Raw genomic sequence first — 15,628 nt, 5'->3', positions numbered from 1 at the left:
CAGATGTGCTGGCCGACTGGCTGCTTCTGCGTTTACTGAATTCAAAGACTTGCCAAGTAAATAAATATAGCAAAAAACATCCCAAATTAGACATATCCCTAAGTAAGTTATTATAGGTAATTTGCCAAGAGCTTTTTCTTTGCTGTCTCCCAGGCTGCCTGTGTTTAAGGTCGAAAGGTCACAACACGTTACATTTAGCAGAGTCTTGCATTAGGTCCTCCACTCTGCCTAATGAAGTTTCATGCCTGTCATAGCAAGCCCAAGGTGTCTGTTTGAGCAAATATGCCAGAGCTCCTAGCTTATTGTTCACAACCAAGAGTGTTATCTCATCTTTCAGTCCAGAGCACAGCTTATCTTTCTTCAGAAAGGCAGATATGGAGGTGCTTAACAGGCAGCCATTCTCTCTCCAGGCAGTGATGAAAAATCCGGTCCAAAAGCTAACTCAAATGAGGAGTTATTCTGTAACTTCTCAGTTATTGTATACATTTGTCAGATATTGAAATGGTTCCTGCTTTTGTTAAGATAATTTCCTGCTTTGAGGAAAACAGTAGAGGAGAAAGGGTAGGAAAGCTGGTGGGGTGAGGAGAAGGTACTTGAATTAGAAATAACTGATAACGAGATGTCTCCCCTTTTGAATCCAACAAAAAGGGAGCGTTTGTTGTTGTTAAACTGTTCTACTTTCGATTGAGCTTAAAATGATTTACTTTTAAAAAAAGTACAAACTGACAGAATTTGCTAAGAAGCTTTACCTTTTGTGGTGTTATTGAAAAAATAACAAATATAAAAAAATACATGAACAAACACACCCCTGCTATATATTTAAAACATGAAATATTTTAGCTCTAATTCTAATTGATCCTAGAGGCCCATGATCAAGTGAGGGTCTTGGATGTTGCACGCTGAAGTGTAACTGCCTTCTGTGCATGACCAGAGCATAATTTAGGAACATGAAACAAGACTGGGGTTCCGCAGTCTAACAGTGTTCCTCTTCTTGAGAATGGACTTCAACTTGAAATGGAGGATTAAAAGTGTCTGACTGGCTAAAATTAACATCATGTAGCCCTGGCTTGAAAGCTAATATAAGTCTTACAAGTGAATCTCCTGCCACAACTCAGTAACTTAAGTTAATTTGAAAAAACGACTTTCCCCATTTTACATATAAGAAAACTGCAGTACAGAAAAGTGCAGGGAGCAGGCTGAGTCCATATTGTTATAATGACGTTAAAGATGAGACAACCAGGCTCACTGAATAAGATTAAATATATTGCCCAATTGTTCAGTGTAGCCTTACCAAACCTTCCCAAAAAAGAGAAGGAAAAAGATAACTAATATCTGTCCTGACACTGTTACTAATATCACCTGTTTTAACTGCAATGTGGAGAATGGCTTAAAGACGAAGTAGAATGCATTTAAGAATTTGTTAGATTCAGAGATTTAATTATTAGCCATATCTTGAGTATATACCCTGATTTCCTAATCAAACTCCTAGAAGACAGGGGCTATGTATTCGATTACTCCTGTAGAATATGGTACAGTATCTTAGACATAATGTGCTATCATGCATTGTACAAATTGCTTTTAGAAAAGTAATATACACGTTGGTATTATATATATTAGAAAGTCAAAATAAGGCAAACGTCCTTGATAATAAGAAATATGCTTACATATCCAAATGTCTTCTTGTTTAAGTTTTTAATATCTCCTTCAAAATACAGTATTTAACTCAGAAATAAATAAATTATACATTGAACACTTTTTTCTAGAATTTAACAATAAAGATAAAACAATGACTATGAAACAAAAATTTATTGGAAAAAAATTCTTAAGTTTGTGTCATTTGAGGCTAACCACGATCTAATGGAGTTTGAGTAACCTTTTGCCTGTTTAAATGTAAATGCAAAAAGATATATTTTGTGATGAGTCAAACAGAGTTGGAGAACTGTAATTTTCATCTGCTTTTGGAAATGAGCCTATTGTGAGAGCAGACACTGAAAAAGACTTGGATAATGATCAAATTTGAATCTACAGCTAGGGGATATACATCTGGCCAAAATTTAAACTTAATAAAATTTGATGAGAGTTTTTTTTTCTCTCTCTGCATTTAGGAACAGGTGGTAGTTTATCATTCATAAATATTTATTTGGCTTATTTTTTTTCACCCTTATAGTGCATGTAGAGAATGTGTCATTTCAGTTCAGTAGGCTCAGGCAATTCCCTTTTCCTGGTATAGACTGGATTTTTTCCTACAGGTACAATAAAGGTATGCATTTTTTTTTTTTTGCATTTTTTCTGGATGTGAATTTCCTACCACTAAGATGAGAAGCATGATGAAACTTGGTGTCAGAGAGGCCTGGGTTCCAGGTGCACCTTCTATATGAAGGTTATTGAAAAATTTTCTTAATTTCTCTGTATTCGTTTTGTATTATTGCTGAAACAGATTACAACAAACAGTAATTTAAAACAAAACAAATCTATTATCTTACAGTTCTGGAGGTCAGAAGTCCTAAAGTCAAAGGTTGCATGCATTCTGTAGACTGGAGGGGAGAATCTGTCACTTATCAGCTGGGCGGTCCTTGGTAAGGTACCTAATTTCCCTGAGCTTGCTTCCATGTTTGAAAAATAGGGATAATAGTATTTACTCCCTAGGGTGATTTGGAAGATTAAACTAGGAGGAAAATAAAATATCTATATTAGTTTCCTAGCATTGCTGTAACAAATTACCACAAACTCAGAGGTTTAAAATAACAGAAATGTATTCTGTTGCAGTTCTGGAGACCAGAAGTCTGAACTCAAGGCTTTGGCGGGGCCCAGGTCGAGGGCAGAATGCTTCTTCCAGCACCTGGTGTTTTCTGGGATTGCTTGGTTTGTGGCAGCATAACTAATCTCTATGTACTTTCCTGTGTCCCTTCTTCTTATAATGACATCAATCATTGAATTTAGGGCCCATCCTAAAACCAAGATGACTTCATGTTGAGATCCTTAACTAATTGCATCTATGAAGACCCTATCTCAAATTTGATCACATTTTGAGATTCCAGGTGGACATGAATTTGGGGGGAACATTATTCAATCCACCACAATACCTTTACTCTAACATAAAACATTGTTTTATTTATTTATTTCTTATTATCTAAATCTCATCAGGTTGAATCATAGTATTTCAAATTTCATTTATTCAACAAATAATAATTGCCTAGTACAATGGGCTGAACGTTTACGTCTCCTAAAATTCTTATGTTGAAGCCGTAATCCCCAATGTGATAGTATTTGAAGATGTGACCTATGAGAGGTAATTAGATCATGAGGGTTGAGCTTCCATGAATGGGCTGAGTGCCCTTATAGGAAGAGGCCAGGGAACTAGCTAGCTTTTCTTTCTGCCATGTGAGAAACCTCAGAGAGGGCCCTCACAAGAACCCTGCCATGCTGGCTCCCTGATCTTGGATTCCAGACTTTATAACTGTGAGAAATAAATTTTTGTTGCTTATAAGCCACCCAGTTTATAGCATTTCGTTACAACAGCCTGAGCAGACTAACACACCCAATAAAAACCATCACTGGAGTAGCAGCTAGAGGCCCTGTGCTCAAAGTACCTTAATTTTGCTAAAATACCTCAAGTATCTTCTTTTGTCTTAGTATTTATAATGTCCTTTATTGGCCTCCAGCTTTAACAATCCTGCTTCCAGAGTTTGGCTCCCACTGTGTCAATCCATGGGCCCGGTGTTTCTGGGAAGAATGTGAGACTTTTCCAAACCTCACACTGGTTGCTTGACTACGTATGGCCTCACGCTAAGTTTTGATAACAGGATTTTGGAGAGCTCTTCTCTCATCCTCAGCCCAGTAGTCATCACTCGATCCTGTCTTAACCTCTGGAGCTGGATTCTTGTCCTGAGATATCTAAGGAGAGGTGCAAACAAACATACTGGTGGTTTGGCAAGGGCAGCTAAGACGTGATCACACCTGGAAGAGTGATTAGGGAGGAAGGGACACCTGCAACAGGCAACAAATGTAGAGACTCAGAACGAGGACTGAGTGCTGTGTGTTGAGGGACATATAGGTGCTGTTTTTGGTCCATGGCAGTAAAAGGAGGTGAAAATAGCATACTTATGCAATCACATGGAAAACCTTCATATTCTGTGTGCAGTGACAGACTCAGGCAGCTTTTTGACCTGCTGAGTGAGGTACACATGAAAGAAGCTCTCCTTGATCATCTATGCCAAACAAAAATTCCAAGTGCTAATAATGCAAAGGCCATCGTTTAGCTGGAAGTAATTTTTCTAAATAATGTATGCTAAAATGAATAGATTCCGATGTCATGATATACAGTGATAATGATCACAATTGTTTTTGTGATATAAAGAGGCATGGAATACAATGAAAGTCTAAAATGGAGAGATAAACTTAGTCCTATAATTGAGGGAGAGTTAGCCTGACAGAATGGCATTCAGGATAAAGTTTTGCAACTAAGCAGGAGTTCATTTCATGCAGTTCATTTAGTGAAGTAGAGGGAGATTCATTCCAGGATAGGGAAATATTATGTATAGTGGCCCATATGAAAGGAGCAATCATGATTGAAGTGCAGTGAGCAAGTAGGGACATTTTGGGAGATGAGCCTGGAGAGGTAGGAGGTGGGGGCCGCTTCCTGAAAAACCACATTATAGATTTGGGACTTGATCATATGATCTTTAAAGAACTAGAAGATTTTAGGCAGTGGGTGATAGGACCAGATCTGTGTTTTGTAAGCTTGTTCTGGTGGCAAATTGGAGAATGGTTCGAAAGGGATAATGGAGGATTCTGGGGGATCAGTTGGAGGCCTCTGCAGCTGTCCAGTGAGAGATAAAGTGACTTACCCTACAACAGTGGAAACTGATGGAAATTGAAAGACTTGAGAGACATTCTGTGGTAGTAGAGGTAAGACTTACCTTTCAGTTGGATGTAGAGCATGGGTGTTGATGATGACACCAGGCTTCTGACATCCCTGAAGATGCAAAGTTCTCTTTTACTCTCTGTGGATAATCGCATTGGGGTAGAGTGCTAACTGTGGGAATGGTTAGAATTGAGGATATTGGTGAGATATTTAAGACATACTAGAGGTAAGACATCTTTTTATTTACACAGTCTGTGGATGAAACGATTAACAACCTTGAACATATAAACAGCTGGATGAATCACGATACCACTTTTGAGGTAAAAAATACTGGAGGAGCAGATTTAGGGAAACCTACAGTGAATTCAGTAATAAGTTGATTGTTTAGAGACCTTTCTGACATCCAAATGAGATGTAGAGCAGGCAATTATATATATATATATATATATATATATATATATATATATATATGTATGTATAAAATGTTGGTGTAGAACTCAGAAAACATACCTGGGAGGCTGAAGATGTGAATTTCTAAATAGATGGCAATTAATCCACAGACTAGATTAAGAATGTTGTCATGAGCTGAATGCCACCCCTGTGTCGCCCTCTGCAACTATTCCAGCTCCAGCTGACTGAATGTCATGAGAAACCCCAAGCCAGAACCACCCAGCTGAACCCCTTCTCCTAACCCAGAAATATCTTGAGAGATAATAAGGTAAATGTTGCTATTTTAAGCCACTATTATTTCATACAGGAATAGTAATCAGAACATGAGGTAAACAGTTAAGTGACAAAAGCTAATATGCTCCCATTATTTGAATCCATTCTCAATAAGGACACAAAAGAGAATTTCTGAGCCACCTTGAATCATTTAATTTTATTGAGCCAAATTGGCTCTTGAAACACTTTTCCAATTAAAGTTTTGGTTGCATTGCATTCTGGGATGTACCAAAAGTTTGCTTTATTTTCTCATAAAATTAGTAGTGGATAGAACTTACATATACAACTCAAGTTACCTTTTAATTTCCAGCATACATGTAGCATCACTCTTGATTTTGTCTTGCCAAAACTTATGAAAAATTAAGCTTTTGGACAAAATTCCAAATCTAAATGGATGCTTATGCTGAATCTACAATCTATCAAAAGCCATTGAGTCTAAACATAATTCAGAATTAAACAAATATGTAACACCTTTAAAAGGGTCTGTGGCAGTAGCAAAATGTATTAAATTCACTCTAATTTGAATAAACAGACTAAAAATGACCTCATATCAAATCGTGGGTTTGCAGACAAAAGAATTTGAAAAAATAAATGGTTTGGGGCACATTTTGCACACTTCGAGTTATTTGGAATCACAGACAAGGGATTGCGAACATGCAACTGTCCCCTCTCCCCGCCCCACCCATACACCTTAACCAAGGCACTGAACCCTACTGGAGAAAGTTGCAACCACAGAAAATATTGGTTTCATTATAAATTAACCATCAGTGCCCTCAAAGGGGCCCTTAAAATTTGCTTGGCAATTTCGCCATGTTTCTCGGGTCTCTCATCCAAATATCAACCAAACTTTTCTTCTCACTTTTAGTAGGTGACTTTATGTTGTAATTTCCAATGAAAATAAAGACAATTAGGAGGACACCTTTGCATTTTTCTGATACAAAACATGATCTAATAAAGGGGATTTCCCACCCTCCCATTTATGGCCAATTTTACCCTGTGCTTGCAATCCTACTCCCTTCTATCTTCTTAGCAACCTCATGCTATCAATTTGCCCTTTCATATATTAAACAGAATAGCTCTTAGTTTTCTGTTTTTCATTATTGGCTGAACTATGTGAGCTAGGTAACACTGGAACGTTGGAAGATGGATAACGATATCGAGTTTGTTTATGTTTTTGTGAGATATTATTAAGTAGGTGGTTGAATGGATAGAATTAGAGCTATTAATATGTAAGTTACCTGTCAAGGCTATTTTTGAAAATTTAGACATAGGTCAATTGACGAGAGAGCGTATACGGTGAAAAGGAAAGAGGATTTAGATCTCGGTCATGAGTTAAATAATTAGGAAAATAGTATGCTTTCAAAAGAAACTGGCAAGATGTGGCCAGAGAGGAGGAAAGCCAACACGCCATACTCCATACAGAAATTATAGACAAACCTTTCCAGAAATTTGACTACAAAGAAATGCAGAACCGTGGAGATGTAGCTGGAGAGGAATGAGTGGAACATGGAGGGGTTGTTTTTCTTTATTCTAATTTGGGAGCTACGACATCATATGATTATGAATGCGTTTCTTCCAGGAGATTACAAACTCCTAGTTTTGGTTATGCTCAACTTCTTTATTATGTCCTATTAATTATGTCCTAATGATTAGTCTATTAATTATTATCGAACCTATTAAGTACTGAGTTTTCCATTAGGCTGGGCAACTAAAATTTGAATAAAATATGTTTAGTGCCCTTAAAATGGTCAGAGTCAAGTGAGGAGCTTGCTATTAGTAATTTTTGTTAGAGGATTTTGTCACTGTACCTGTATGATTGTGGGTATACATGTCCCTAAAAAGGCTAAGAGAGAGAAGATTGAAGACATTTTTTTTTAAAGGAGCAGCATTGTTCTATAAACATTGCCGTTGGTTGTGTGATTTATGAGCAAAATTCAAGACCTCTTTGAAGTTAGAGAGAATGAGTAGAGAAATCACATATGACAAGGTGCTAAATCACCCTAGTTAATCGCAAAATTGTCCCTAAATGGAAAGACTGCAAAACCTCAAATCTTTGCTATTAGAGTTATGTGGTTCAGGCTACCTTCTTAAAATTCTACATTTGGCAAATGGGGAGATCATGAATCAGTGCTTTTTCTACGTTCTCTTCATAAAAATATTTCGAGGTAAAATATATTGTGGTCACAGAAAGCAATAGAATGACACAGTAGAAGCACTTCTAGTGTGCTTTTTGTTCTGGGTTTTTCCACAGTGTGTCTGTGGAATAGTCTAATACATCTTTTAAATGTATTTATGTTTGCCCACTTTAGGCTTGTTTAATGTGTTACAAACAAAGACAGTTTCAGGAAAATTGTTGGATGTGAATTTTCCCCAGATTTCAAAAGCGAGTATTCAAAATGTACGTTCTGATACCTACTTCTTTGTTGGGCAAATATTGCTCACCTTTTGGATTGCAAATGCTCTAGAGTAAGTGAAATAATGGATTTCTTTTTGTTATCTTTAAAGAAGGATAATTATCATGTAATATATGATCTGTTCATGGTTTCTGTGGATGTTATCTACCCTAAAAAGTGAGTGATCAGCATGAAGCAAAGCAGATGGTGAAGTATCTGGTTTGTGTCTGAGAGTAAGTGTGTCCAAGAGCTGTAAAGTCCTCACAACTGTGGTTGTCATCATGTCCATTGGCATTCTGCAAAGGGGACCTATGAGACTGAAAGCATTGTCAGTATATTATCTGAAACTTTGACAAAAGCATACCAATTTTCTTATATCTTTCATTTGGATTGTTCTGTCTCATACACACAGATACATACAGACACTATAAAAAAATAGAGATTCTGCAATGAATGATAATACCCAACTTAAAATATAAGACATTTAAGCTTTAGTTACCATGAATTACAAGTTTTATAAAAATTAACTTTGAAATTTGTTTTCAAAGTTGATATGAGATAGCTAGTGGGGTTAACGAAAACCTGGCTGTGTACTCAAAAGAAAGTAAGAATTCTCTGATTTTTCATTCATTAATTAATGATTTTAAAGGAGATATTTATAAAGAAGCATGAATTTTCATGAAAATTCATGTCTTTGCAAGTCTAGTGATATGATAGTGGAATAAGAGGGTGGTGAAAGTTTGGCACCTGGATAATCATTTTTAAAACTTTTAAGAGTTTTGAAACTATATACATAAATTAATACAGTTAAAATATGCATTTTATACTGATGATTGCATTCATTTTTTGTACTTTAATCAGTTTAGGTTAAAGGAATCTTAAATAGTTGATTTATTGTACTGAATTAGCCACATTGTCAATTATTTAAGTCTATTTTATTTTATATATGTGATCGATATGTCATTATAAGTTTGAATTGCAGCTTTCGAAAGTGTAAATAGAAGAACTTCAGAAACTAATAAGTATGGAACTAGCAACTTGTCTCACTCTCCTGGTCTGAAATCAGTAACCTCACTTTCCTCCAAGCATCTGCTATTCCTGACTCATTCAATATACAACCCAAATCAAAATTAAAAAAAAAAGAAAATCTGCTTTTGAATTATCTGCAAGTATTTTTGTTTCCAATTCTTGTTTACTGTCATGTAATGAAAAATGTCATCAATTGTATCAGAAAGGGTTAGCCTCAGGATTGGCTTTGTGTCTACTGATTTTATGAGTCTACTCTGTGCAAAATCCCATCAGAAAGCAACAGAGTATGCTTTGCATTTGATCACAGCTGCATGGTGTGCATAAAAATCTATCAAACAATGTCAGCCTTGAAAAGTCATATTGGCTTGCTTTACTTGAGCTATTAATTTTACCAACGATTCCCTATTTTGGTGCTTCTATTACAGTTGACTAAAGATATAGCATATTTCTGACATTGCTGTATGCCTCCGAATTTATTAGAAATTATGTATAACTTTATTTGTTCAAAATCATAGTCATTTTAAGCATGTTCATCAGCCTTTTTGACACCTTCCTGGTTATCAGCTTCTAAGTTTTGATGTTTAGTTGATTATCAAACCATTGTCTCTATCAAAGACCATTTATAAATCTTATTTAATAAAAACTCGGATATACTCACATCAACTCTCCATGAGTGTCTCAGTGTTTCTGCTTACATGTAACAAGACACAAATTTACCACTTTGCCCATTATACTTATTTGCAATAGTATCTAACATGTAGAGGCAATTATTTATTATTCAAAGCAAATGATGAATCCAGAAAAACTGAAAAAGCTCTCTTACAAATGAAAAATAAAAACACCCAAAACATCTATTAACAAATCCCATAACCTAATCTCTAGGAGTAATCTTAGAATTATAAACAAAATCGATGAGGCTGTCCATCTCCCTCATGCTCACCCTTTTTCTCTCCTTCACTCTTTCTCGATACGAAGGTCACTGAGTCACCACTCCTGTTTCCATGTGGCCTCTTTTCAGATCCCTCGCTCTCTTCATTCCCTCAAAAGAAGGGTGAGATAGCTGATTGGTGAAATGGGAAAAGCAACTGAGCTGAGACACTCAGTCCCTTCCAAAGGGGTCCTCGCCTGTTCACAAGAATCAGAATCAGGTCTGTTCTCTGCCCTACAGTGTGGGACTTGTTTTTGAGGGAAAGGCCGTTGGTTGAACAGTTGTGCCAACAAATGTACATTTCTCCACATCTAAGCCTATGTTTTCCACAAAGTATTGATACCAATAAAGGTCATGTAATTTGATCTCCATCTCTGTCATTCCTATGTCTCTACCAAAATTGACTCTGAATGCAGATGGACAAAGAGATATTTTTTGCTCTCTCCGGTATCCCAGCATTCCTCTTACATTTTCAATCTGTGCCTGTCAATTGACTTCTTCTTCCACTACTTCTACCATGTAAGTCTGCTCTGACTTACCACCAGTCCTGTTGTCTTCCTATTATCTTTTTTTTCCCCTTAACCCTGGTCTTTTTCTTAGGATGAAACCACTTGAAGTGTATTCTGTATTTGCTTTCAATGGTTTCCTCTCTCTCACGCCTCTACCTTCATTGAAACTACATTTGGAAAAGTCTCCAAAGTTCCCCAAATCCCATATCTCTTTGTTTTCCACCATCTTCCTAGATAAAAGTAGGCTCGTTTGACTATAATCTTTCTGATGAAAAGGCAATATGTCCAGTTATATAACATGTTCTCAGCACTCCAGTCCCAAATTAGTTTCCCACACATAGGCAGCCTGATAATGTACTGAGTCATATCTTCACTTGAGCAAATGCACTAGCTGCCTGTAGAGTTGTGTTGATAAAGGTGAGGAAAAAACACAGTCAGTGAAAGAGAGTCTTCAGCTGCAAGAATGTCCTTGGTGTAAGGAACAACTTGGAATACTGAAAGAACTGGATGGAAGAAGTGATGTTCAAGCAAGCATCCTGTAAGTACCTCTTTGTCAGCCAGGTTTTTGAGATTGCCCTCTATGAAAATAACAGGATTATCAGCATTCTCTAGCCCTGAATAATGGTAATTGAAAATGCTTTAAAAATTAAAAAAACAAAAACAAAAACAAACAAACAAAAAAACCCCAACACATTTATATTCCGTAACTATCTCTTGTTTTACATTCTGAATGTCTAGTAGTTTTCTATTTATTCTCTAAGCATGTCACACTCAAAATTTTAAAAGAAAACTTTCACCTGTATCTCTCCCTGCCTTAAAACAACTTCTTTTGACTTCTTTATCTTTTTTTTTTTTGAGTTGGGAGATTTAATACTTCAGTCACTACTGACCCTCCCTAGTCTCTTTTTTATGCAGTGCTATAGAAATGTGTTTGTTTGACAGCTATAAATGTAATGGCTTGAAAAGACAGAGATTGCATTTGACATTGGGAGAAGAGTATCAAACGTGGCTGCAAAAGATACTGAGGATATTGGTCAGTGTGAGAATGAAGGAGAATCTCAAAAGATTCTAAGCAGGAACAGGGTAAGATCTATTGAAAAGAGGCAAGTTGGGGATAATTTGGACCAGCTGCTCTAGCCATGGAATAAAGACACATTTCTTTCTGTGGGTGGTTTTCCTAGGATTTCTATTCCTGAGTCTCTTTATATTGTAACTAGGTAAATATGAGGTCATGGATACAGGGGAAAAGAGACAATAATGTTTATTTGTCAACTACGAGTCTGGAGGAGCAGTCTTAGAAGCTCGTATGTGATATAGACCACCTGTTTCATGGGGTTGTAGGGCCAAAGCCTTGTGGGTATAAGCCATGTGAATTTGACTGGGTGTTCTTCTATATATCTCTTGGAAACCAGTAGTGGGGATGAGTGGCCAAATGAAGATTCTTGACTATGTTTCTATGTTGTTCTATTAGAGCCATAACTAAAACCAAAAATAAAAATGTATGTTCTTCAGAGTTGCTTACTGGAAATTAAAATTAAAATTAGACCCATAAAACATCCTTCTTAATTTTAAGTTTAACATCATAAATATTACATGTTATCTGTTTGTCTCCATAAAAATAGCAATGTAATTTTGACAAATCTCACAGAAACTCACCAGTAAGCCATTTTCCTACTGCTACACACACACACACACACACACACACACACACACACACACACACACATCTTCAATGAAAATAGATTTAATGTTCTGATAACTTCCTTTTAAAAAAAATCAAACACAAAAACCAAGACAACAACAACAAACCTAGATATTCTTAATATTCCAAAACTGTTGGCACAATCAAACCATCTTTTCAGATTATTTGAATTATCCACTTGAGGTTGTTGGTGTTTCAAAGTAAATGTATCAGCTTTGTGGCTTTTTTATTTTCTAGAAAAGCAATAACATTGGGTATTGTATTTTCTAAAACGACGTATGATTCTCTATGTTACAGTCTTTAACAAAGCTGCATATTCTATTCCCAGTCTTGTTTGAGTGGTTATTTTGATTTTAAAAAAAATGTACCATCTAGAAGCTGATGAGGTCAAAATAGAAAGTTCCATGACTAAAGGCAAAACAAATATATACAATAGCGATTTGTATATGTAGTGAAGGATTTTCAAAAAAATAAAGTTTAAAATTCATGTTTATGTGTATTTCAACTGGGAAAAAAGTGACTGACTGCATCCTTCTAGGTTAATTGCTCCCATAAAGCTTCAAAGATAACAAATAACAATGAATTCAATCAGCATGATTCCAATCCAACTTCTTTTATTCAACTTTATTAATGTGTTTCAGCAAAGGAAAGTAAACTATTGACCAATTCTTAGGCAATTAATGTGTCTGTTGACAACAATTGATTTCAAAACAAGTCCAATTCACTCACCAGCCAAATGGCAGGAACTAATTCAAATACCTTGGTATTTGAGGATTTGGGAAAAGGTTTGGAAAATTTGATTGAAGTGTTCTATTTCCTCTACCCTTTTCTTATCCTTTAAAGAACCAAACATTTTTTTAATAGATGCCAAATCCTTGGGAAAAAAATCCATTTTTTATTACACATGCACATGATTTTTAATGAATTTGAACCCTCTAGGGGTTGCTATATTTATAAATAAAAAAATCAAACTATTGTTGCAACTACTCTTCTTTTCCATGATGTGTAACACTATTTTTTTCCTGGCTAGAATTAATAGCAATTCATCCATGCTTCCCTTATGTAACTGTCATTTTCTTGAACTGATGACTCAGAAAGTTCTCTCTTTACCTGGATGGGTTTAATTCCACTTGATAAGAGTTCCTTTGCAAAGCAATGGTTTTGAAGTCCTGAATGGGTTTATATAAATCATGATTTTTTTAAAAATAAAAATCTCTGCTTTTCAATTGTAAAACACAATGTTAGATAATCAATAATTTACATTCCTGAAATTATAAGATTTAGTTTTACATTACTTTAGTGACCTTACTATACATTTTTCTGATTATGGCTATAATATTAAATAAAGTCTCTTGAGATTTATAATTAAATTTTAAAGAGAATAATCTGTTTCTGTCCCAAAGTACTCTTCCAGGACAAAGTAAAGCCATGAATTTATATTTATTAGATTTTTCAAGGTATGAAAGTTATTGTCATTGTCTGCATGGTCTACTGGCTTCCTGTAAGTTAATAAAATTGCTTCTATAGAAGCTAACAGAAACAAAATAATTTCATCTATTTAAGAGCATGGAGTCAAGAGTCAGAATTTTGGGGTTAATCTTATCTTCATTGCTTATTGGTAATGTGACCTTAACTGAGTTATTTAACCTCCCTGTTCATCCTTTTTTTTTTCTTCTGTAAAATGATGATCTACCTCCTAGAGTTTGATAATTAAATGAGATAATACAGGTGCCTGGCATATGCCAAACACCAACTCTATAATAGCTATTATTACCATTACATCAAAAGCTAACTAAAATACACAGTTCTCATTAAGTGAGAAATTAAAAATTTAGCTGTGACAACATATTAGTAATCTATCTGTATAAATAGCAATTTCATTACTTTGTCTTTAACTGTCATAATAACTCCAAGTCATAATAAATATCATCCATTAGACATCTAACATCTTAGTACATCAAACAATGACTTTATGTCAAGAATTTTAGAAATTAATAATCAAAAACAGGTTATAGATATTTGTTGAGCATTACATATAAAATATCATGTTTTTAAAAGTTACTTTAATATTGGTTAATTATTTGGGAATATCTCTATAAAATTATTGGATAGCAAATGAGTCAGTGAGGAAGTCCTGGGGCAAAATTATAGTAAAAGGCAGGAATAATGATGTATGAACAGGGCACATAGGAATAAATCCACTTTTGCCCTACCGGCATGGACCACCTAAGCAGATTTGGAGTACATATTTGGTGACTTTGAAAAGAGAGGGAAAGGACGTCAAAGTCCTAGGCCCATCAAAGTAGGAAACATAGTAAAGCCTCTTTTATCTTAAGCTGGGTCATCCAAAGGTTATACACTCCGTGTTCAGGGGGACCAAACCACCACTTATGGGCTAAAAGGAGGTCTCTCTTGGTTCTGAGTTGAGCACGAAGGACAAAGAAAGGTGACAAACAATACCTGTGGATTTGCATCCCAGCCTGAGTTTGAATGTTTCCAATATCCTCAAACTGAATTGAATTGAGACCTTCTCAGACTGATAATGTCCCCAGAAGCAAAGCAAATCCTCTTGAGAAGAGCATCTTCTAGTCCTTAGAGTCCTCAAATTTTTTAATGAGTGTATTCTTCTAAAATAACCAAGTGCACAATAATGCAAAGCAGCATGAACAAAAACAGCAGGGAAAACAGTGAAAAGGAAAGAAAGAACAGAAACAGAACTGCATAGATGTCAAATATAGTGATTACAGATAATAAAAGAGCCAGTCTTACCCTTTTTAAGAAATAAAAGGCTAGCTTTACAATCTGAAAGAAATGAGAAATATAAAATATAGCAGATTTGAAAAAGAAAATCAAATTAAATTTGTGGAAATGAAAAATTAAATAACCAATAGTAAAATCTCAGTAGTGATGTTAAACATCAGAATAGCACAATTAAAGAGATAATTAGTAGTCTAGGATCTAAGTCATGAGACACTATCCAAAATGCTACACATAGAGCCAAAAAAAGATGGAAAATATGAAAGGGAGGTTAAGAGATATGGCGGTTGTTTTTAAGTTCCCCATATGTTTAGCTGGAGTTCAAGGAGAGCAAGGAGAAAATGGAACAAGTGCAAACTTTGGAGACATTGTAGTTGAGAATTTTCCAAGAGTGATGAAATATACACATCCACACCATCTCAGTGAATTCTCAGTAGGATTAATAATGAGAAATCCACACTGAGATACATCGTAATGGCACTGGAGGAGGTCACATACCAGAAGGAAGATCTTCAAAACAAGCAGAAAGGAAAAGACAAGTGACTATTAGGCTGTCAGCTTATTTGTTAATAGCCACAGTGTAACCCAAAGAAAACTTCCATTACTAGAAATCCATGCTTTGTAACATAAATTTCAAGAATACAAACTAAATAAAAACCTGAGAGAGAGAGAGAGAGGGAGGGAGGGAGAGAGAGAGAGAGAAAGAGAGAGAGAGAGAGAGAG

General features: G+C 35.6%; 1 protein-coding gene across 1 annotated transcript in view; it reads left to right on the top strand.

Moving 5' to 3' along the window:
• Positions 1-4,939: 4,939 nt before the first annotated feature.
• Positions 4,940-15,628, top strand: part of LOC109389429 (uncharacterized) — a 73,497-nt gene continuing 62,808 nt past the window's right edge. Inside the window, exons 1-3 of the mRNA XM_019654938.1 lie at positions 4,940-5,023; positions 5,116-5,184; positions 10,848-10,984. Coding sequence (XP_019510483.1) covers positions 4,940-5,023; positions 5,116-5,184; positions 10,848-10,984 — 290 coding nt within the window. The remainder of the gene's footprint in view (positions 5,024-5,115; positions 5,185-10,847; positions 10,985-15,628) is intronic.

The sequence above is a fragment of the Hipposideros armiger genome, unplaced genomic scaffold, assembly GCF_001890085.2.
Source record: "Hipposideros armiger isolate ML-2016 unplaced genomic scaffold, ASM189008v1 scaffold_233, whole genome shotgun sequence".
In the NCBI taxonomy this organism is placed as follows: domain Eukaryota; kingdom Metazoa; phylum Chordata; class Mammalia; order Chiroptera; family Hipposideridae; genus Hipposideros; species Hipposideros armiger.
The sequence above is the reverse complement of the archived record's forward strand: the minus strand, read 5'-3'. Positions and strand labels throughout refer to the sequence as shown.